Below are 24,037 nucleotides of genomic sequence, written 5' to 3'. Positions count from 1 at the left end.
ATCAATGAGAGAGAAACATCGATCAGCTGCCTCCTGCACACCTCCCACTGGGGATGTGCCTGCAACCCAGGTACATGCCCTTGACCGGAATCAAACCTGGGACCCTTGAGTCCGTAGGCCGACGCTCTGTCCACTGAGCCAAACCGGTCACGGCTGGAATAAATTTTAAAATATATTTTATTGATTTTAAAGAGGAAGGGAGAGGGAGAGAGAGATAGAAACATCAGTGATGAGAGAGAATCACTGATTGGCTGCCTCCTGCACGCCCCCGACTGGGGATCACCCCTGCAACCCAGGCATGTGCCCTTGGCCAGAATCGAACCTGGGACCCTTCAGTCTGCAGGCCAACGCTCTATCCAATGAGCCAAACCAGCTAGGGCTGGAATAATTTTTGAATCCCCTAGAACAGTGGTCAGCAAACTCATTAGTCAACAGAGCCAAATATCAACAGTACAACGATTGAAATTTCTTTTGAGAGCCAAATTTTTTAAACTTAAACTTCTTCTAACGCCACTTCTTCAAAATAGACTCGCCCAGGCCGTGGTATTTTGTGGAAGAGCCACACTCAAGGGGCCAAAGAGCCTCATGTGGCTCACGAGCCGCAGTTTGCCGACCACTGCCCTAGAACAGTGGTCGGCGAGCCGCGGTTTGTCGCTCTGTTGACTGAGTTTGCCAACCACTGTCATATACTACACTTTACCTCTTTGCACACAATATGCCACAATTGCCTAATCCTCACAGCTTCCAGCTACACGGTAACATTTAGTCTAGTGATGTTAGTCTAGTGGTCGGCAAACTCAGTCAACAGAGAGGCAAACCGCGGCTCGCGAGCCGCAGTTTGCCGACCACTGCCTAGAATGAGTACTTCAGCTCATCAGAAATGGAAGAGAGAAAAACAATCTAATGCCAAAAGGAGGCGAGTTGTCTTGGTGAAGGCTGCTGTTCAGAGAGCCTGTCCCTGGTGGGTGGTCAAGAACTGGAATGGGTGGCCGCGGCGCTGGCCTCTCCTCCGCGCCGATAGGTGGCGCTGTGGCCAGACGCGGCCGTCCGGTCCGCGCGGCGCCGCCGCTCTCTGGGCGGGGTGGGGCCCTCGCCAGAAGGTCTGGTGTGCGCCCGCTTCGGCCGCTCCACTGGCCTGGTCCCTCTCGGCGTCTGACTGCCCGCTCAGTCCAGCACCATGGGGAAGCGGGACAACCGGGTGGTGAGTATCTGGCGGGAGGAACAATGGGCGACGTGGGGCCCGCGGCAGAAGGGCGGGATCCCCTCAGCCTTCCCGGCCGGGCCTGAGGGTCGGTTGCGGCTCTGGGAGCCCCAGCCTTCTCCCCGCAACCCCCACGCGGGTCCGGACGCGCGTGCGCCGAGCTCGCAGTTGGCGCCTTCGGGGTCCCACTCACTCTTCCCTCCCTCTTTCCTCTTGTCCTCCTCTTTGCTCTACTACCCTCAGCCACGCCGCAGCCTTTGCAGGGCTCCCTGGCTCCCTATCTGCCGTCCCGGGGCCAGCAGTCCCCCCTCCCCCTTTATTTTTTGAGATGCAAGAGCTCAGGGAGACCTGTTCTCTCCAATAAGTCCGAGGTTCATGGAGGCGCGGGGGTTCGCCCACCACTTCTGCGCCCCTCTCGTGCGCACCCAGGTGGATGGAGGCGCGGAGGCCTCCTACGCGGTCCCTGCACCCCGGTTCTGGCGCAGGCGCGCTCCGGTTTGAAAACCAGGGTCTAGGGCGCATTTGGCTTGGGAGTCCGCCTCGCCCAGCAATGCCTGACACCTAGGAGGCCCCCTGAAGGAATGAGTGGCGTGAAAATAGTTGGCTTTGGAGTGGGCTTGGAGTGTTAACTGTTTGGGATATCAGTTTTGATCCCTCGGGAGCTGGGTGACGTAATATAAGTTGCTTTTCTCTGAGCCTCAGTTTCTTCTTCTGTACAAGATCATTGTTAACCCTCAACCTATAGTTCAGACCACAAAAAGGAAGATGGCCAGGCAAGTAAGTACTTGGCATGAAAGTTGTTATTCTAGTAAATGAGATAAAAAGAGGTACATAAATAGTAGAGTAAGAAATGGTATCTGATGGAGGTTTGAGGCTCCCAGGGTGGTATCTGATGGAGGTTTGAGGCTCCCAGGGTGGTATCTGATGGAGGTTTGAGGCTCCGAGGGCCTTCAAAAGAGAAGGTACTTTTGACAGGTGGAGTTGGGAAGAAGGCATTTTAGATGGCTACTGGGTTGGTTTGCTAGGAAAACCCAGGCTAGCCGAAACCGGTTTGGCTCAGTGGATAGAGCGTCGGCCTGCGGACTGAAAGGTCCCGGGTTCGATTCCGGTCAAGGGCATGTATCTTGGTTGCGGGCACATCCTCAGTGGGAGGTGTGCAGGAGGCAGCTGATCGATGTTTCTCTCTCATCGATGTTTCTAGCTCTCTATCCCTCTCCCTTCCTCTCTGTGAAATACCAATAAAATATATTTAAAAAAAAAAAAAAAAAAACCCAGTCTATGCAGCAGATGGATGAGCCCTAAATATAAAAGACTAGAGGCCCGGTGCACGAAATTCGTGCACAGGAGGGTGTGTGTCCCTCAGCCCAGCCTGCACCCTCTCCAATCTGGGACCCCTCGAGGGATGTCCAACTACACATTTAGGCCCGATCCCACCAGGCAGTCGGACATCTCTCTCACAATCCAGGACTGCTGGCTCCCAACTGCTCGCCTGCCTGCCTTCCTGATTGCCCCTAACCGCTTCTGCCTGCCAGCCTGATCACCCCCTAACCACTCCCCTGCCAGCCTGATTGATGCCTAACTGCTCCCCTGCCAGCCTGTTTGCCCCTAACTACCCTCCCCTGCAGGCCTGGTCACCCCTAACTGCCCTCCCCCTGCAGGCCTGGTCACCTCTGCCCTCCCCTCCAGGCCTGGGTCCCCCCCCAACTGCCCTTCCCTGCAGGCCCGGTCGCCCCCAACTTCCCTCCTCTGCTGGCCTGGTCACCCCTAACTGCCCTCCCCTGCAGTCTTGATCGCCCCCAACTGCCCTCCCTTGCAGGCCTGGTCCCTCCCAACTGCCCTCCCCTGCTGGCCTGATCGCCCACAACTGCCCTCCCTTGCAGACCTGGTCCCTCCCAACTGCCCTCCCCTGCTGGCCATCTTGTGGCAGCCATCTTGTGTCCACATGGGGGCAGTCATCTTGTGCGTTGGAGTGACGGTCAATTTGCATATTATTCTTTTATTAGATAGGATGAGCAGTAAACGTAGGTGGCAGCCTTACAGTTCCTAGGCTTACCTATGCTGGATGAAAGCGAATGTACTAAATTGAATGAACTCGCTTTTTCTCGACGATTATTTCCTTTACACGTTTTTTTTGGGGGGGTGAGGGGTGCTAAATGATCCTTGCTTTTATGAAATGATGACATTTTCCATCTTCAAAACGTTTGTTTTAATTTTATGTAGTCTTCATAAGTCAAAGATGTCTTAGAAACAACTGTAGTGAACGTTGATTACAAGATTAAAGAGTGTTCTTTTCTCCCGCTTCCCTGGCTGTGGGTCAGAGCTCGTATCCTGATTCTCCTAGAGTCAAAACGGTGGTTGGCTGGAACATCCTTCAGGCTTGAAGTGTTGAGTGTTTTGGCTCTGTGATGTGCGTGGGCCTTGAATGTTTAGAATGTATGAGGCCTTGGGTACAGGTTCATACAGAGGCCTGGGATGTTTTGCTTTACTCAGGAAATGTGTTGGTTTTAAGCATCCCTTTAAAGCATTTGAAAAATTTTCACAAGTGAGCTTCACTTACCTCAGGGCATTTTGATAACTCTGGGCTCTGCTTATTTCTCTGTATGGTGCCTTGGAGCAGAGTGTTCTGGTGACATTTTGTTTGCACTTCAAAGGTTGTTGGTATGAAAACATGAAAAGACACAGATTGTCAAATTCAGTGTTCCATTGTAATGGAGGAGGCGATGGAACTGTTTAAATTGGGACCAAAGCTTGGATCATCTGACACTTAGCTCAGAAGTACATCATAATTCTTGATTTTAAATAACAAAATGAAGATATTGGCATTTTTCTTCTTACATTGATAAAATTATAATTTTAAAGATGACACAATTACTTTTTAAAAAACCATTAAGCCCTAACCGGTTTGGCTCAGTGGTAGAGCGTCGGCCTGCGGACTCAAGGGTCCCAGGTTCGATTCCAGTCAAGGGCATGTACCTTGGTTGCGGGCACATCCCCAGTAGGGGGTGGGTGTGCAGGAGGCAGCTGATTGATGTTTCTCTCTCATCAGTGTTTCTAACTCTCTTTCCCTCTCCCTTCCTCTCTGTAAAAAATCAATAAAATATATTTTTTTAAAACCATTAAATTTCAGAGGAAAAAAATTTTTTAAATAGGTTATATTTTAGAGCAGTTTTAGGTTCACAGCAAGATTGAGCAGAAAGTAGAGATCCATATACTCCCTGTGCCAACATGTACACAGCCTCCCCCATTATCAACATCCTGCTCCAGATACATTTGTTACAATGGGTGAACCTACACTGACACCATTTTTACCCAAAGTCCATACATTAGGGTTCACTTTGATATTGAGCATTCTTTTTTTAAAAATATATATTTTATTGATATTTTACAGAGAGGAAGGGAGAGGGTTAGAGAGTTAGAAACATCAGTAAGAGAGAAACATCGATCAAGCTGCCTCCTGCACACCTCCTACTGGCAATGTGCCCGCAACCAAGGTACATGCCCTTGACCGGAAATGAACCTGGGACCTTTCAGTCTGCAGGTGACTCTCTATCCACTGATCCAAACCAGTTAGGGCGATATTGAGCATTCTTGAACAGAGTGTGTGTGTGTGTGTGTTTTAATTGAACATTTTAATTCTCCAGATTTATAAAGGGCCCTTAAATCATGATGGTCAGTCACTCTTTGTACCCATTGTTTTCCAGAAGTTTCCTTCATGGGTTTTTTTCCTGTTACTTTGTACTCTCTAGATGTCTCCTCTAGATAAAAATAGGTAACTAAAGTAACAAATGAAGTTCTGCACATTTTGTCCTTAGTTTTACTGTATGCTCTTTCCAACCTGCCCACTTAAATTCCTATGAGCCCAGTTTGCCATCCTGAGTTTCAAAAACATTGTTTTCTTTTACCCAAACTCATGGCAGCAGTTTGGAGCCACAGACAATCTATAATAATAAAAGCGTAATATGCTAATTAGACCGGACAGCCAAATGACCTTCAGGATGAAGCTACAGGGCTGTGAGGGCGGAGCCCCTTGCACAAATTTTGTGCATTGGGCCTCTAGTTCTTACATATTAATACAAGTATTTAAAGTGATTGAGAAATAGTGAGATGTTTCAAGAAATCACACAATTTCTTTAATGCCTAGCCAACCACCCCCTTAATGTTAGTATTTTCCACACTGAAGCATAACCAGTGAAAAAGCTTTACCTTTGTAAAACAGTTACCTTTTTTGTTTTTCTCGTGCATAGTAAAAGTATGTTGCTTAACGATTATGAGCACAAACTGAGAAAGACAAATATCACATGATCTCACTTATTTGTAGAATCTAATGAACAAATGAATTGACCAACAAAATAAGACCTGAAGCATGGAGGCATGGAACAGACTGACATACCTCAGTGTGGAGTTGGGGGAACGAGAAGAGATAAACCAAAGAACTTATATACTAACAAATAGCATTTGCTTTGATACCGTTAATCCTTGCCTTAAACAAGAAACAGAATACTAGCCCTGCTGGTGTGGCTCAGTTGGTTGAGTGTCGTCCCTTGTACTGAAAGGTTGCTTGATGGGTTCCCCATCAAGGCACATTCCTGAGTTGCAGGCTCAATCCCCAGTAGGGGGCATGTAGGAGGCAGCCAATTGGTGTTTCTCTCTCACGTAGTTGTTTCTCTCTCTCTCCCTCTCCCTCACTCTCTAAAATCAATAAAAACATTTTTTTAAATTGCTTAATAAGTGAGCTTTTGTATTTTTAATGGTCATTTTAATGAAGTAAATTTTTGTTCTTTCCTCAAGGCCTATATGAACCCAATAGCAATGGCCAGATCAAGGGGTCCAGTCCAGTCTTCAGGGCCAACAATCCAAGATTATCTGAATCGACCAAGGCCTACCTGGTATTTGTGAAATAATTTACCTATTTATGAAATTTTCATACGTTTAAACGATTATTGTTATAACTTTTATTGATTGCCAAGCAACTGCCAGATATGTAATTTTGAAGTAATATTTGACGTGTTTTTTTAATGTATGAAACTCATGCATGAACGTAAAGCAAACATTTGAGAACCCACCACCCAAAATAGCTAACGCACTACCAGATAATCTTTTCACACCAATCTCTTCTCTATTCCCAAAAAATGAACTTAACCTTGCATTGTTCTTTTTAAAATGGTAAATTTGAGTAATCTCATCCTTCATTGATGTGTAAGTAGGTGTTAGGAAGGATAATGTTAGGCCTTTTTTCTAGTTTTTCCCATTGTAAGGTTTTTGCTTTAAATTGATGTTTTTTGCCCTGGTTGAGTGGCACTGATCTTTTGTAAATAACGTTCATAGCACTGGCCTTACTATTTTTAGTGTCTTCCTTATTATTAAATATCATACTCTTGAGGTGACACATGATAAGCTTGAGAGTTGTGAGTTTAGACTCTGGAAGCTGGGCAAGTGTAGTTGAAAGTTGTGCTTACATATAAGGGAATCCTTCATTTGACTTAAACAGGAAGTAAGCATGTCCATCTCTTACAGAATTCATGAGTGCTATTGTTGACTGTTGCAGGATACCAGAAAATAAATTATTCCAAAACAAAATATATTTTGTTTTTAAAAATGGGGGGAAGGAATGAATTTAAAGAGGATTGTGCTCAATCAAGTATAACGTGTGTCAGAGGTCCCCAGGAAAACTCCAAGGTTGAGTAATTCGCTGGACTCACAGATAGTTGTACTTGTGGGTAAGATTTATTACAGTGAAAGGATACCAGCCACAATCAGCAAAGGGAAAAGGCACATGGGTGAAGTCTGAGGAAGACTGGGTGCAGGCTTCCAAAGCTTCCTCTCTCGTGCAGTTGCACAGGATGTGTTTTAATTCCCGTGGCAAGAGTTGTGATAGCACATGTGAGATGTTGCCAACCAAGGGAGTTCATGGGGAGTCTGTGTGCCCAGGGTTTTAATTGAGAACTGGCCAGCCTCTGCCTATCAGGGGCCAAAACTCCAGACTCCCAGAAGGAATGCAGGTGTTCAGCCTAAACTATAAAGTTTGTACAAACAGGCATAGTAAACCACTCTTATCAGGGAATGGTAAGGACCCACCTAAAATCCAAGATCCTAGACACCAGCCAGAGCCAGTTGTGTAAGCAGGCCTTTCTACAAATAAGCAGTCAGGTGTGCTGTGCTCTCTTTTCTGCACATGTGTGAGGTACATTATAAGATGGGTGATTTACTAGTAGAAGGTAGTGTTTCAGTCAAATAGACCTTAGCTCACTCTAATGCTGAAACTACTAAAGCTTTGTGACATTAGGCAGATTTCTAAACTGCCCCAGACTGCAGCTACAGTAATTTAATTCATCTTGGAGGAAAAGAATACTTTTTCTCACAGGATTGTTGTGAGGATTGAAGGAAAATGTATTTAAAACAGTGCCTGTAACATGTAGTACTCAAATGTCTCCTGTATTAAACTTTTATAATCCATGTTTAGAAATGGAGTGATTAGTGTTATCTGTTAGGCTTTATTATGATAATTGATTCACAAGGATGTGAACACAAATTTGAAATGCATCAACACTGGAATGGAGATTTATAAGTTAGGATACTAAGAAAAATTTGTTTATGAAATTTTGTTTCATTTATAAGCATCCATCTCTAATTTGAATTCTTAAAAACAAATTTTTACATTCTATTTTTTAAGGGAAGAAGTGAAAGAACAACTAGAAAAGAAAAAGAAAGGCTCCAAGGCATTGGCTGAATTTGAAGAAAAAATGAATGAGGTTTGTACCTTTTTTGAAAAATAGGCTAATGTTTGTTGTAAGAAGAATGAAATACTTTTTTAATAAATGATGGGTTTTGGCCTACCTCTTTAGGTTAAGGGAGCTCTGTATTTCATAGGTGTTTTTGTTTTATTGAGTACAGGTTTGTATATAAATGTATGACTGTTTAAGGAAAGAGAGGAAAATCATCTTACGGTAATTTAAATCATCTTGAAGTTTTCTAAATGTTAGGTTCTCCCCTTTTCTCCCCCAGCCGCATCTTATCCTGAGATTTCCATGGTGATACTTGCTTGCTTTGATTACAAACACGTGTCAGCATTTCAGCCACAGTATAGATTAATTTAATTTTCACTGTTTGGGAAAGGAATCTAACCATCTTTGTTAGAAAAAAAAAATTCCTAGCCTCAGTAATACCTAGTTTCAATATACAGTGGAGAATTCCCATCTCTTAATGTCCTCTTTGAAAACAACTGGCAGAGGCTTGTTTGGTGATAGAGTAAAGGATTCTGGCACCTGGAGTATCTTTCATAATTAGAGGCTGGATGGGTGAGAGGATTGAGAAAGTTAACAGTGGCTGTCTTACATATTAGAAGTGTTGGAAGGGGATAGATGCCCTCTGATGGTGTTTATAACCTTTTTGCAGAACTGGAAGAAAGAACTAGAAAAACACAGGGAGAAATTATTAAGTGGAAGTGAGAGCTCGTCCAAAAAAAGACAGGTAAGACCATTTTTACTTTACTGCTATCCTTAATTTCACAGTTGGGTTTCCATAATTCTGCTGTGTACTATTATTAATAGACTAGAGGCCCAATGCACAAATTCGTGCACATTGAAAGGAAATTAATTAGAAGAAATATTTGAGAGACCAGGGAGGGACTGCGGGAGCAAGCTAACCTACCAGTTGGAGCATCTGCCCCCTGGTGGTCAGTGCATGTCATAGCGAGTGGTCGACTGAACGGTTGACCGATCAGTCGGACACTTAGCATATTAGGCTTTTATATATAGAGATACATTTGAAAATTCACATTAGCTTATTTAGGTTTGTACTTTTGTTTGCTTATAGAGAAAGAAAAAAGAAAAGAAGAAATCTGGTAGGGTGAGCAAAACTTTTCCATTTTTCTAAATATTATAATTAAAAGCCTACGAAAAAAGTAAGAATAATTTATATAGTCTGTATGCTAATAACTCTTTGCTAACTCTAGATGAGTCAAAGAGCTTGGAGGTCCTTTTATTGTTATGGGTGGTTTTGTTCTATTTCTGATATAAAAGATAGGTACCAACCTCCTTATAACCTAGTAACTCTTGTATTGCTATTAAAGAGGGGAAATTGACCACCTTTGCTATATCTGTTACTTTGCTGAGCCTTTTCTGTGAGAAAATGTGACATTTGACATTTTAATACTTAAATCTTATGAAGATGGCCTCTCTTTCTCAGACACTAGGTTGATTTTGTTAAGTATTTGAGAGACTTAGTAAAAGAAAAAATTCCTGCATCTCACAAGCTTTAATTGTTTTGTGCTTGGTCAAGTATTCATCTTCTTCTTCATCAAGCTCTGATTCTTCCAGCAGTTCTTCAGATTCTGAAGATGAGGTAAGGTTTGTCTATGATGACCCATGAAATATCTGTAATTTTTTTAATGACCAAGGAAACACATTATGAAATATCAGTTAAAAAAGTTTATTTACAGGTTGTTGTTTTTTTAATATATTTTATTGATTTTTTACAGAGAGAAAGGGAGAGGGATAGATAGTTAAAAACATCGATGGGAGAGAAACATCAATCAGCTGCCTCCTGCACACCCCCTACTGGGGATGTGCCGGTAACCAACGTACATGCCCTTGACCGGAATCGAACCTGGGACCCTTGAGTCCACAGGCCGACGCTCTATCCACTGAGCCAAACTGGTTAGGGCAAGGTTTTTATTACCTCTGAGAGCACTGATGTAAATAGATATTTAGATGTTTAAATATTGATTTATATTTTTTTTAGATTTTGAATTTTTCTTGTTCATTTAAAAATCTGAGTAGAAGAAATGGATTTGAAAAATGTAAAATGCTATTTGACATAATGCTAGGAATTATGTGTGACTCAAATCACTTGACTTTTTATAAAACAGGGAAATGATATGTTACATTTTAAATATTAAGTAAAGCATATGTTTAAAGCTGATCCTTTCATTAACTTTTGTATATTGATAAAGATTTGATAATACTAAAATGCATCTATTATATTTTTGAAACAGAAAGCAAATATTTCTAAAAATGTTTTATATAGGAAAAGAAACAAGGAAAAAGGAAAAAGAAAAAGAAGAACCGTTCACATAAATCTTCTGAAAGCTCCATGTCAGAGACTGAATCAGACAGTAAGGTAAAATTACTTAAATTAGTAGCATGTTGGATAGTGAAGACATGTAACTAGGTTTCTCTTTTAGTTCTTCCTATCTTAAATTGCTCTCAGTTTCAAATTGAGATGTTCTGTGCTACTTAATACCTTACATATAGCATTTAATTGTTCTCTAAATATTTTCACACATATGTTTCTCTCTCAACACATCCATGAAAGTTTTATGATAAGCCTGGCTGGCATTATTTTTCCCGTCTATAATAATAAAAGGGTAATATGCTAATTAGGCCGGATGAAGCTGGGGCTGCAAGGGCAGCCCGGGTCCAGGGTGCCAGAGGGAAGCTAGTGCTGGCAGCCGGTGGAAGAAAGGCCTACTTTTGCATGAATTTCGTGCATTGGGCCTCTAGTTTTCATGAAACGTCAAAGTTGAGCCCAGCTGGGTGTGGCTCAATTGGTTGAGCATCGTCCCATGCACCAAGAGGTTGCTGGGTCCGTTCCTGATCAGGGCACATGCCTGGGTTTCAGGCATGATCCCTAGGGGGAAGGGGGGATGTGGGAAGGAGCCGGTCTGTCATCGATGTTTTAGCTCTTCCTCTCCCTCTCTAAAAAAAAAAAAAATTTTAAAATCAATGAAAAAAGCTTTTTAAAAAAAAGGCATTGTTCAGAGAAAAAATGTCTTGCTTAAATTTACACAGCTACTATTAGAATTAGAACTTGAATATGTGTTCTACTATCTGGTCTAGTATCTTTTCTACTGTACCTAAGTCTTTTCTGTACTAACCAGAATTGTTTGACAGATATGCTCTCAAACATTAGTGGTCATAAGAAAAACGTGCACGTTGAAATAAAAATGTAGTTTCCTGGGCCTCATTTTCAGAGTCTGATAAGTCTCAAAAGTCTACATTTTTAACAGATGTCCTCTGTGATTCTGATACAGGGGTGTCCATGGACCACATTGGACAGTGTCCTAGGCTCCCAGGAGAACAAAGCAACCTTTTTGTTTTGTGGCAGATAGCTACTTCCCTAGTGAGATTTCTTCTGACAAAATGCCTGGAGTTTAAGAAGTATTCAGCAAAATTGTTTTTTTTCTTTCTCTTTTAAAGCAAAAGAGCCAGTCTAATGATGTTGATAGCTAACATGTATTGAATGCCTACTACATGTTATTCATAGTTCTAAGCACTTGACATGTTAACTCAATTCCTTCAACAACCCCATGAAGTAGGTATTTGTTATCCCACTTTATGGGTAAGAAAAGCTCAGGTGTAGGTCATTAATAACTGGAACTGAGGGATTCAAAAGCAAAAATTCTTACCCCCCCTCGTTATAAGGAGAGTAGGGAAATCAGATTGGTATATGTCTGAGCACACAGTGAATTAGAACTCCCGTGCATAAGACCACCACAGGCAAAATTAGGCAATGATATAAAGTCTTATAGTAAAATACACCATGTGGTTTTCACAGACAGTATGTCATTTTTGGTGTACATAGATTTGATACATGGACAGATACATGAAGAAGCCTATTTCTTTACAATCACATGTATTCACAACACATTTCTTCTATATATATTTTTAAAATATATTTTATTGATTTTTACAAAGAGGAAGGGAGAGGGATAGAGAGTTAGAAACATCAATGAGAGAGAAACATCGATCAGCTGCCTCCTGCACACCTCCTACTGGGGATGTGCCCGCAACCAATGTACATGCCCTTGACCAGAATCGAACCTGGGACACGAGTCCGCAGGCTGACGCTCTATCCACTGAGCCAAACCAGTTAGGGCTCTTTTATATTTTTAAAATAACATTCTGGTATTGAAGTAAACTTTTTTCAGTTACAGAACCAATCACCTTTTTGGTATTTTTATCTTTATGCTATTATGTTGTATCTTTTACATTTAAAATTGATAAAATATTTGTTTGTTTAGGATAGTTTAAAAAAGAAAAAGAAGTCAAAGGATGCAAGTGAGAAAGAAAAGGTAATTATAATTTTACATTGCCTTAAGTAGTCTGTCATACAGTACTTCATTTAAAGGAATAAACAATACTGTGTTCCCCTTTTTAACTTGAGGTTTTTTTGTGTTTGTTTGGTTTTTTTTTTTTGGCTTTTATGGCATTTCATATTGATTTAAGGAAATTATTTGTTGGTTTCATTATTGATTAGAAGATAGAATAGTATTCCTGCAGAAAGTTTGAATTTATGTAACTTAATGGATTATCTCAGATTACAAATTTTAAGTAATGGAGATTAAACATTTCCTTTGTTTCTTCAAGTTGTTTTAGAAGAGGTCCTTTTAATTAAAGAACATGGACTTCTGTTTTAAATTGTGTAAACCATAGATAAGTTTTGAAAAAAATTTTACTACTGCAAGTAGATATTTTATCTTTACTTGTGATTTAACTATAATTAATTCTGAATTTATCCCTACCCATGTTTCTGATTTACATTTTAAAATCTTGTTCTGGTTATTAAAAACTAGAGGCCTGGTGCACGAAATTCGTGCACTCGCGGGGCGGGGGGTCCCCTCAGCCCGGCCTGTGCCCTCTCGCAGTCTGGGAGTCTTTGAGGGATATCCGACTGACAGCTTCGGCCCACTCTCCCTTGGACATCCTTAGCGCTGCTGCGGAGGCGGGAGAGGCTCCCGCCACCACTGCTGTGCTTGCCAGCCATGAGCCCGGCCTCTGGTTGCGCGGTGTTCCCCCTGTGAGATCAGGCCGAAACTGGCTCTCCAACATCCTCCAAGGAGCCCCGGATTGCGAGAGGGCTCAGGCCAGGCTGAAGGACCCCACCGGTACATGATCGGGGCTGGGGACAGACGCAGGATGTTGGCCAGCTGGGGAGGGACCGCGGGAAGGCTCCAAGGCATGTCTGGCCCATCTTGCTCAGTCTTGATCTGCTGGATTCCAGCAGCAAGCTAACCTACTGGTCGGAGCGCCTGCCCCCTGGTGGTCAGTGCACATCATAGTTATTGGTCAACTGTCTGCCCCAGTCAGTGCATGTCATAGCGAGCCTTAGCATATCATTAGTATATTACACTTCGATTGGTTGAATGGCCGACCGGTCAACCAGACACTTAGCATATTAGGCTTTTATTATATAGGATAAAGCCTAAGGAAAGCAATTACTAAATGAAAGAAAGCTGTGAACGAGTGTCACTGTATTTTACTGTCTTTTTATATCATTTTTAAGAATTGAGGTGAAATTCACATAATATTCTATTACTCATCTTAAAATTACAATTTGATGGTGTTTAGTGTATGTACAATGCTGTGCAGCAACCACCTCACTCTAGTTTTAAAACTTTTTCATCGCCCCTTTGAAAATAACCTATAAAGTAGAATATTATAAGCAAAAGCAACATAACCACATAACCTCTAATCTGCTTTCTATGTCTATGGATTTGCATATTCTGGATATATCATAAAAGCAATCATACAGTATGTAACCTTTCCTGTCTGACTTCTTTCCTTTAGTGTAATGTTTTTAAGGTTCATCCAAGTGATAGTATGTATATCAGTACTTTGTTCCTTTTTATGGATGAATAACATTCCATTGTATGTATATACCACAATATATTTATCCATTCATCTATTAGTAGATATTTGAATTGTTTCTACCTTTTGGCTAAGATGAATAATGCTGCTGTGAACATAAGTATACAAGTTTCTGTGTGGACATAATGTTTTCATTGATCTTGGGTATATACCTAGGAGTGCTTTTCATATCAATTTGCAAATAAAAATTCACTAAGACACTAAAAAAAGAAACTTGTGGCCAAGTTGGGTTAATTATATGAATTCAAAGATAAATGTGTTAATATAATTTGTGATGTAAACTGGCCAAAAGAAACCATATGGTTATTTTAATAGTGATTCAACATTAATGTCTCATTTTAAACACCATTATAGAATAAGTCACTACTTACATGTTTTAAAAAGATGTATATGCCATATGTGGGGTATAAAACAAAAAGCAGCAAACAAAAGCATAGATACAGACAACAGAATGGTAGTTACCAGAGGGGGGGAAAAGTACCAGACACTTTCTCCTTCTTTAGAGGCAGCTATTTCTGAATTAGTGTGCATCCTTCCTTCCACATTTATACAGTTTGGTTACATATATTCATAAATAGTGTAGAGTATTTTTTATTTTCAAAATGGTATCGTGTTTCCTTCTGAAACTTGTTTTTTTCAGTCAACATTGCTGTTGACATTTATCCTTGTTGATGCTCTCAAGTTTGTTGCTTTTGCTTATAGTATTCCATTATATTAATTTGCCACAGTTACTGCTCCATTCTGATTGTGGACATCTAGATTGTTTTCATTTCTCAGTAATGCAGACCGTGCTTCAGTGGCTATTTTTGTATCCATTTTTCTTTTCCACAGGTTATTGTTAATATTCTGATATATACTTGGGACTAGGATTTCTCAGTGCTAGGATGTACACACATTTAACTTGTCTACTTTTTGCTCACCAAAGTGCTTATTATAAATTTGCATTCCTGCTAGTAGCATATGATAGTATTTTTGTTACATACATACTTGTGAACACTGGGAGGCTTCAGCACTTTCAACCAGTGTGCTGCAGGAATTTTTAAAACATGCAATACCTGACTATTTAGTCAGGGGCACTGACCTCTTTTTCCTTAAATTGTCAAATGAAAAAATGACAACAGTTAACACAACAATAGCTGTCCGGTGTGGATGAATAAAAATTGTACCTATCTTTTTGTCAGATTGGCAAAAAATACATTTTTTGGTGTGCCACAGAATTTTATTAATTAGTTTGTGTGTACCATGAGATGAAAAAGGTTGAACATCACTGGTATGGATGGTTGAGCCTTTCCATTTGCTTATTAACCATTGAGATTTCATTTTCTGTGAGTTGTGAATTGCCTGTTTCGTCTTTGCCCATTTTTTTTGTTGGATTGTTTTTTATCTTTCTGATTGGTAAGAGTTAAATATTTTTGGATACTATTACTCTTTTATACACATGACTATCATCTTTTACGTCTCTTAATCTTGTTTAGGTTTTCTGTTGTAAGGGATAAGTTGTAATTTTAAGTCATATATATCAATCATTGTTTTTAGCCCCATTTTTAGTTTAAATTGTTGTGAAAGTACAATGTGATATCCAATTAGAAAAGATAATGGAGGAATTGAACAGGACTCATTTGAAGAAAACTATAAATCTGTTCAGAGATGCATATGAAGATTTAATAAATGTTCCTGGGTATGACATTCCCTACTAGATGTTAAAACATTTTAAATGCTTTGATTAAAACAATGTAGTATGGTACGAAACGAAAAACAAAACAATGGAACAATATAGAGTTCAGGTTAAAATTTTTAAGTGTCTGTGGAATTCAGTATATGATAAAGAGGGCTTTTCTGGGGACAAAATGACTAACCATTTGTGAAATATAAAGCTGGGCACTCATTAAGGCCAAATAAATTCTAGATAAGTCAGTTTTAAATTATGAAAATATAACTAGAGAAAGACATGATGAATATAATATTGGGGTAGCAAAAGACTGTGCCTCAAAAAACTTGTGACCATATAATTCTAATTCTGAGTGGCAAAAAAGATCACAAAAAAATAAACCATGAACAAAGTTTAAATATAATGAACAGACTTAAGAAAAAGTAGTAATACATCATTCAGAAACGTAGTGATCTTCAGTATTAACACTTCACAAACAGAAAAATTAGTAAAATATGTTTTTAGTAATTCTAAAAGTAAATATGACTGTAATCCAATAATCTGACATTAATATGATAAAAGAGCCTGATAAAAGAGGCTTTATGGTAAAGTGTGACTCAAAAAATGAAATAAAAAACAATTGTGGGGTTGTGGGAGATTGAGAAAATCATTTGGGTGAAGGCTTCTTTGGTCTTTGCCTTACCTAGTCATTATTATTAGATCAAGGTTTTACACTTAAGTACCCTTCACTGTATTTCAACTTTGTTTTTAATAGCAAAGAACACATATGGCTGTCCTCCAGAAGGAGATTGGTTAAGTAAATTGTGGCATATACTTTCAATGAATGTCAAAGGCCGCCATAAATGACGATGTAGTTGGCATGGAAAGATACTATTGGGTGAGAAGAGCGGGTTCCAAACAGCAAGTATTGGTGTAAACTTGTAAATATACACATAGGAGGATGTTTACAAAAATCTTAATGGTTTAGGTAGTGGGATTTAGGTGAATTTTCTTACAATGAGCATTTATAATTTCTACCCAAATAATAAACCTGTTAATCACCTGTAATCTAATACATAAGATCATCACTGTTAGTTTATTTTCTACATGAATTTTTTGTTTATATCTTCAAAATTGGGTTCATGCTGCATAAAGTTTTATATTATTTTATATTTTTGTATTTTAAGATTATGGGTGAGCATTTGTCATTGTGTGGTTCTGTTGTTTTTGTTGTTAGAAACTACTTGAGACACACAGAAAAAGTATATGGAAAAATAGTAAAATGATAACCAGCATGTCTACTTTGAAGCTTTAGTAAATCCTAACACTTTAGTTCTTAAAATATATATTTAAGTCCTAAGTTCTCCTCCAGTCTCACTCTGAGACCCACTCCTTCCCCAGGTATGCATTTTTTCACCATTAAAAATACTTAGAGACAAAGATTTTTTTAAATGTGAATTTAATACTTAATGCACTAAAGGAATTACTGTGTACAGTTCCTTTTAGATCACTGCAAATAATTATCCATTGATTTTCTTTTCTACAGCACTGTCTAGATCAGGCCTGTCTGATCCAACTTTGGGTAGAAACAAAGAAATTAGAATAAAAGGGACCCAAATTTTGTACCATCTATATAGTTCCTTATGACTTTGTAAAATTCTATCATGTATGGTTAAGTAAGAAGTGGATATGTAGTTATTTCTTTCTAGGTTTTTAATAAAAAGCATTCCTTCATTGGAATTAAAGACTGAATCCTGGTAAATGTCACTTTTAGACATCTCTGAAATGAAAATGGATTATCATTTTATGATAATTGGAAGAAATGTTACTAGAACTTAGAAATAAAATTTGCATGGCATAGTAATATGTCAAGGTACATGTGTTTTTTTGTTTAAGGGGCTCAGCAAAAAGAGAAAGATGTATCCTGAAGATAAACCTTTATCATCTGAGTCTTTGTCAGAGTCAGATTATATTGAGGAGGTAAGTATATGATCAAGTCTGTTTTCTTCACTATAAAATGTCTAGTTATTTGATTTAATAAATATTCATTGAAAAACAAAATACTTCGTAAGTATTTGATTTACTTTTCTAGTTTGATGTACCAAGAAAAAGAAATTCCATTTCAGAATAATTTTTGCATTTTTCCGTAAGATAATTATATTACTATTATTTTACAATTAACCATATTCTCAGATACCTTTCCAATCTGAGATATGTATGTTATTTCTATTCTTCTAATATTTTATTTTTATTATATTTTTAATTACATGCAAGATGCTGTGTAGATTGAAACCTGGCATTCCCTTGTTTTTGTTTGGATCTGCTATTTAGGGAGTAGAAAGGTGATGAGGTGGAGCAGAAATGTTTACGTGATCTCAGTTTTTCTATCTATAAAATAAAGGAATAGGATGAGGTCATCTATCAGTCCTTTTCAGCTCTGATATCCCTGTCTTAAATTTTGTACTCTCTTAGAATTGTAGTCCATTTTTAGCTTTAGGTCTGTAAGTTATCATCCTTAAAGTATTTCTTGGAATTGGCTTTCTCATTTGTAAAAGAGGGCCTATTGCTCTCATTTTTTAGCAATATTTTGTAATGCCCCCCTGAAATGAAATTTGTAGCTTTTATATAAATGTATATTTATATATATAAAACCTACGCATTTTTATATATTACTGTCCCCTAACAGAAATAGAAGAAATACAAGAAAATAATAATCCATAGTTTTCATTAAATTACATTTCAATATGTAGATGGTTGAGTGTATCTTAAAACCCTGTACAAAGTACTTTCTGTTCACAGTACAGTAAATTTAACTTCTCTGTTATAAATAGGTTCATTACATGAATGTCTAGCAGGCTATTTGGCAGTCCTGTCAGGGCTGTCCTGGACATTGTGTGACAGTATCATCTGTGTTGGCCTGGTTAAATGTAGATGCAACACAGCTGCCACCATTCCCATCATTGTTATGACAAGATAACAAAAAATAATAATTTCCTGAGTGCTCTCTAGAGCACTTAATACATAAAATACATTACATTGGACGTAACATTAAATACATTAAAGCTTTAGCAACTTCGAATTTTATCTGTATCCAGTGTACCATACTTTAAAAGATTAAAATAAAGTATTAATGAAGTGATAATTCTTACTTAAAAGGATTTTAATTAATTGGTTTATACTGCATACATTATGTGTATAACTTATTTATTGAACACCATAGAGTTAGAGAAATCCCCACTTTATTACAGGCACTTCCCCTGAGGGTGGATATAATTTCCATTTTACAGATGATGAAACTGAGGGTAATACATGGCAGAGCTTGGTCTATTTTATTTATTTTGGTGCTCATGTTTTTTATCCATTGCACCTCACTGCTTTTTTAGGTGCTGAAAGGGAATATAAGAGAAGCCCTTTAGAGATTTGAGATCTTAATTTTCCTCTCTTTAAAAAATATTTTTTTATTTAATCCTCATTGTGATCTAACGGGTTTGAGGTTATACAAGGCACTTAAGATGTCATTTGATTGTCAAAATGTTTTTGACATATACATTTTAAAGATGCAAGGTATATCAGGGAATGAAAAAGAAATGCCATGAGTACAAGTTACATATTTGTCTTCTTTTCTCCACAAAAACTTAAACTTTTTAGGTACGGGCAAAAAAGAAGAAAAGTAGTGAAGACAGAGAAAAAGCAACAGCAAGTATCACTTATGTTTTTACATGACAACAGTATAGCTGGTTTTATTTAATATAAATTGAGTCATGGGTAAAGCATGATTGCATTTACTAGGACCAAATAAATAAATATTTATTGTGGTGTTCAGCATCACTTGATGGGTTGGAGAAAATTAAGTTGGTTCAGGGAAAGGAAAGAATATCCTTGTGCCAAGCATGTTCTGTTTCCATTTCAGTATTTTACGGTTAGAAATGTAAGCTCAAACTTTTGTTTGACTTTCTGAAGGTGTAGTATGAAATATGATATTAAGGTATGGTGATTCCCTCTATCTTCAATAGTAGTTACTTCCAGATCAACCAAACCTGGTAATAACAGTAAAGGCCTCTCTAAGCTCAAGCTGCAGTGAGTAATAAGCTGGAATACGACAACGTAAATGATTCACTAATAAAGATTATTCTTTTGATCATTTCTAAAGCCAGCCCTGCTGTTACGCAGATTGAGAAGTAGGAAAGGAGGAGGAGGAGAATAAGGGAAACGGAAGCAGTATTCAAAGTAGACACACCTAGAGAAAGTGAATACAGATACCAAAGAGTAATGCGGACCCTGACAGCAAAGTAACCTGGGGCACTCAGTATACTAAGTGTGGACCATGGCCTTTAAAGGCATTTTTTTAGGGAGAGGTGAAATAAAAATGAGAACATCATTTGTAGATTTGAGGGTAACTCCCATCATTTCCCTAGCTCTTAAGATGGGGGTCTTTCTCTGGAAAGAAGGTTCATTTGGTAATGTGTGATTCAGAATTAACATTCTGGTGTACAGGCTGATGTTCCAACCAACTGAACCACCAAAACTTATTTTTAAAAGCCCAAACACAAGATTTTGGACTCTATGTCCCTGTGTACTTGGCTTGTAATGAAAAGAATGATCAAAGTTAGCTGAGGTCCACAAAGTGTTAGAGGCCTGTGACAAAGAAGGGATGATTATGGAAAGTTTAATAGATAAGGAAATGAGTGGGAAGCTTTGCTTTTACAACCCTTCTGTGTCTCTCTTCTTGCTTTTTATTTTCTTCTCCTGAAACAAATAGTCTATCATTTGATACCATCTTTCCAGTATCTGTTTCTAAAAGTTCCACTTTCTCTTCTGCATCTGAAGCAGTCATGAAAATCCGAGTTCAGCAAAATTCTAATTCCCTCTATCCAATGACAATTTGACTGCTTTTACAAGGCTTCAGTGGCATTTTCCTCAAACAGTCAAGCTTCTGTCTTACTAAGCTAAATAAGACTCAACTCATGTGCTAGGGGGTAGGAGTGGCCGGGGAGAGGTCAATGGGGGGAAAAAGGAGACATATGTAATACTTTAATCAATAAAGAATTAAAAAAAAAGAGACTTTTCAACTATCCATCAATATTTTGTACCAATCAGTTGTTAATCCAAGTGCTCTCAGTCTAAGCAGTATATAATACCTGTTTCTATTTATTTAAAAATGGCAGATTTAATAGATATGTTCTTTGAAAACTGATTTTTGCAAAAACCATTGTTTTGCTGTGGTGTGGGGATTACTTTGCAGTAACTACAATTACTTTACCTTTAGATAGTAAATAAATGAAATTAGCAACTGATACCATATTATTTTCTATGGGAAATTTTGGTTAAAGCTACATTAATGTGCTAATGATTTAAAAGTTTTTCCTTACCCTTTTGGAAATCGCAAGTACTCTTCATCATGATTGATATTGGTTATTGAGACTTGTCAAGAAATGTTTTGAGTAGCTTACTTGATTGTGTGGATTGTTGAAATAACTGTACATTAGCTCAGAAGTACCATGGTAAAGTTGTTTTTAATTTGCATATTTTCATGTAGAAATGTCTAACATGGAACTATCTCTACAGGAAAAGACAAAAAAGAAAAAGAAGCATAAGAAACACAGTAAGAAAAAGAAAAAGAAGGCTGCTAGTTCAAGTCCTGACTCACCGTGAAAGGCAAAATCAGGATTCCCTTATAAAGAAAGTGCAATGTCTGAGAAGATCTCAACTGTGAAAATAATGACATATTTACTAAAATGCATGACCTTTGTTGTTTCTAGAATTATTCCTGGATTGTTCAGTAGCCACTCAGATGCCGCTGTGTGAAAGGGCTATAAGAATTGCCTGCTCCTTGAACATCTGTCTTCGTTCTCTTCCATTGCTTAATAACTCTGGGAGATAATACACTGCAGTCGTATTAGTGGTTGATATTTGGGAATAAAGTTAATATTTTTTACTAGAAGTATCTAATGATAAATCAACAGAAGTTGAGTCTGGATACATCATTAAGGTGTAAACAGAAATGATCAGATGACTCTAGTTAATGTTTTTGAAGTAGGGATTACATTGATATTTTAAAATCCTTACTCTGTAGATAAGTGTATTTTAATTTTTTCCCCCTGTATACTTTTATTTACTTGGGGAAGGAGCTTTTAAGGGTGGGGGTGGTTTGCTATTTCTTTAGCTAGCAGAATAGCGTGCCTTTTATCCTCACACATCCTATTTTTGCGGACACAGTAGCCATGCTTCATGAGGAGGTCAGAGCTGGGTATGGCAGTCTTGCGCTTTATTGAGCTTAGTAACATCCTTGGTCTGTCATATGCTGCTTTGAGTGAATCAGAGAAGCAGCCTTTTGCAGCACGAGAAAGCCCCAGAAGCTCTGGAATTTACCTCCACATCAATAATACTGAATGATTTTTTAGCATTAGAATGTGTTGTAACATTTGGATTAATTTTGACTACACTTTGACTTTGGGAAGGAGTCATTTCCAATAGACACTGGTACTTTTTGAACTTGATAGCTAAAGATTCTAAAATGCATGTTTTATACTGTTAAGTTTTAACCAGTCAGGAATATTTTATGTAACCAGTGATAGCTATTTTTTGTATGAATTTTGTTTAGGCTGTAATGTTTAGCTTTTATTAACTTTTTATTCTTGCTATCTTAAATTCCTTACTGCATTTAATGGCATTCTTGCCAAAATATTTAGCATGTGAAAAGCAGAGTTTAGATTTGGTTTGGTTGGTTTTGTTTGTAACAGCTTCATATTGAAGCTGAGACTTACCATATACAAGTTGAGTGGCAGGCCTGGTATGCTGTGTCTTGTTTCATAAAGCTCTTGCCAGAATCTTAGTAAATATAATGTTTCAAAAGTTTGTCTTTGTATATTCATAAAAAATATGACAAGTTAAACTTGGGTGAAAATTACATTATTGCTCCTTCTGTGTCATTTTACTAAGATTTTGTGCCTCGTATCTCCTGCTGTGAATTGTTTACTAGTTATGTTAAAAGGAACTGATAAGTCATTTTCACTTTACATTTTTATATAATCGGGTAATATGAAATATAATTTGATGTATAACTGCCTGTGTGCTAATTACAGTGGTATATGCACAAAACATTTTGGCATGACAAGAGGCTGAATAAATAGCTATTTTACTTAAAAATAGCCCTGTTCTATCAGCTTCCTTTGAGTCACAAGTAAAGTTACAATGATTAAGAAACACTTCGAGGTGTTAAGTGGTAGGAGGATAAGACATTATCTCCAAGTTTTTAGCTGAAAAAACAACTTGTTCCTTGGTTAGTTTCCTTAAATTTTAGGCATAGAGCTTCATACTGTTACCTAATAAAAGATATCTATATGCTCTTGAGTATACAGCAAGTTTGAGGGATATTTTGTACCCAAAAGGAAGTTTCTCAGAATTGTTCATGAAAATGCTAAAAGATAAGTTTATCGGGTTATTTGATTATCAGGGTTTTACTATGAACTTAAAGGTGAACCTTTGCAGACTGGTCCAGTATATGATTATTTTGTTCCACTAGAGGCAACTGTCTGTTTTATTAGACTGGGGAAAAAAGTGATGTGGCAAAAATTGTACTCTTTCCAGACTGTTGACTGACGGGAAGATAACCTTTTTCATTGTTTCTCTTGTGATAGCCTTAACAGTCTCCTAATAAGGTATGGGGAGAAAATTTGACTGGTAATGTTATGGTGCAAGTCAACATTTCTTACTTCCTCCCTCCACCAACACCATGTTACTCAGATAATTATGCCAAGGTAACTGAGACAAAATTGATGAGGGTCTGGACAGAAAAATTGAATTTATACCAGTGCTACCTCTTTCTGGTTGTTTTGGTGTCGTTTGGTTGCTCTTAATATATTTAGGTGTTTTAAATACCACAAGAGTGTCCTGAATTTATTTTATCTAGAATGTGGGTTCATAGTCTATCAGTCAAGATGTGGTATAAAGCCTATTGCCCAATTTTCTTTCATTTTATGGAGAACAATAGACTAACCTCAAAGAACTGAGAGGAGAGCAGTTATTCAGACTTAAGTGACAGGTTTCAAACTTTTAAAATTGCCCATTTTGAACTTAAAATCTATAGAAGAGTTTTAAGAAAGCTTTTTCCCCCCAGTTGTATTTGCCTTATTTTAAAATTTGTTTTTATATTTTATTAAAATTTATTTTAGTACTTTTATTTTTTTTTCCTTACCACAGTGAAGACCAGCAGATACAAATTAGAAGATGCTTGGTCTCTAAGATTTGACAATAGACAAGAGTTAAGACAGTTGTTGTTTGTCCACCTGTGGCATCATGTTTTCCTACCAGTTAGTCAGATGTAAGTTGGAGGGATAAAAGTGGGGTTTAACGTTTCTTTAGAAGCTCTTAGAGTAAAGCCTCTGTTTGGATATCATGAGAAGGTACTGGATTTGAGTTTGCAAATGAGGTTATAATCTTTGAAGGAGCTTTTTATAGCCTGGGAGTTTATTTCAACTTAAAGTTTAAGGTCTTTGTAATCTTATTTAGTTTAATTGTTCAAATAGGAGGGAAACATTTTCA

The 24,037-nt window shown here is 38.2% G+C and overlaps 1 protein-coding gene across 2 annotated transcripts; it reads left to right on the top strand.

The window, feature by feature from the left end:
* The first annotated feature begins 1,067 nt into the window (after positions 1-1,067).
* On the top strand, positions 1,068-22,644 carry FAM133B (family with sequence similarity 133 member B). 2 transcript variants are annotated; one of them, XM_080666774.1, is made up of 11 exons: positions 1,068-1,201; positions 5,990-6,087; positions 7,872-7,950; positions 8,594-8,668; positions 9,014-9,046; positions 9,479-9,541; positions 10,226-10,318; positions 12,222-12,272; positions 17,393-17,476; positions 19,145-19,192; positions 21,062-22,644. In XM_080666774.1, exons 1-11 carry the CDS (start codon positions 1,178-1,180, stop codon positions 21,146-21,148), a joined length of 735 nt encoding a protein of 244 aa, XP_080522900.1. In that variant the 5' UTR covers positions 1,068-1,177; the 3' UTR covers positions 21,149-22,644. The 2 variants fall into 2 exon arrangements, with proteins under 2 accessions (XP_080522900.1, XP_080522901.1); XM_080666775.1 differs by lacking the exon at positions 12,222-12,272.
* Positions 22,645-24,037: the final 1,393 nt, after the last annotated feature.

Source organism: Plecotus auritus, assembly GCF_963455305.1.
Source record: "Plecotus auritus genome assembly, chromosome: 4".
Taxonomy (NCBI): Eukaryota; Metazoa; Chordata; class Mammalia; order Chiroptera; family Vespertilionidae; genus Plecotus; species Plecotus auritus.
Note: the sequence above shows the minus strand (reverse complement) of the source record. Positions and strands in the feature narration are given on the sequence as shown.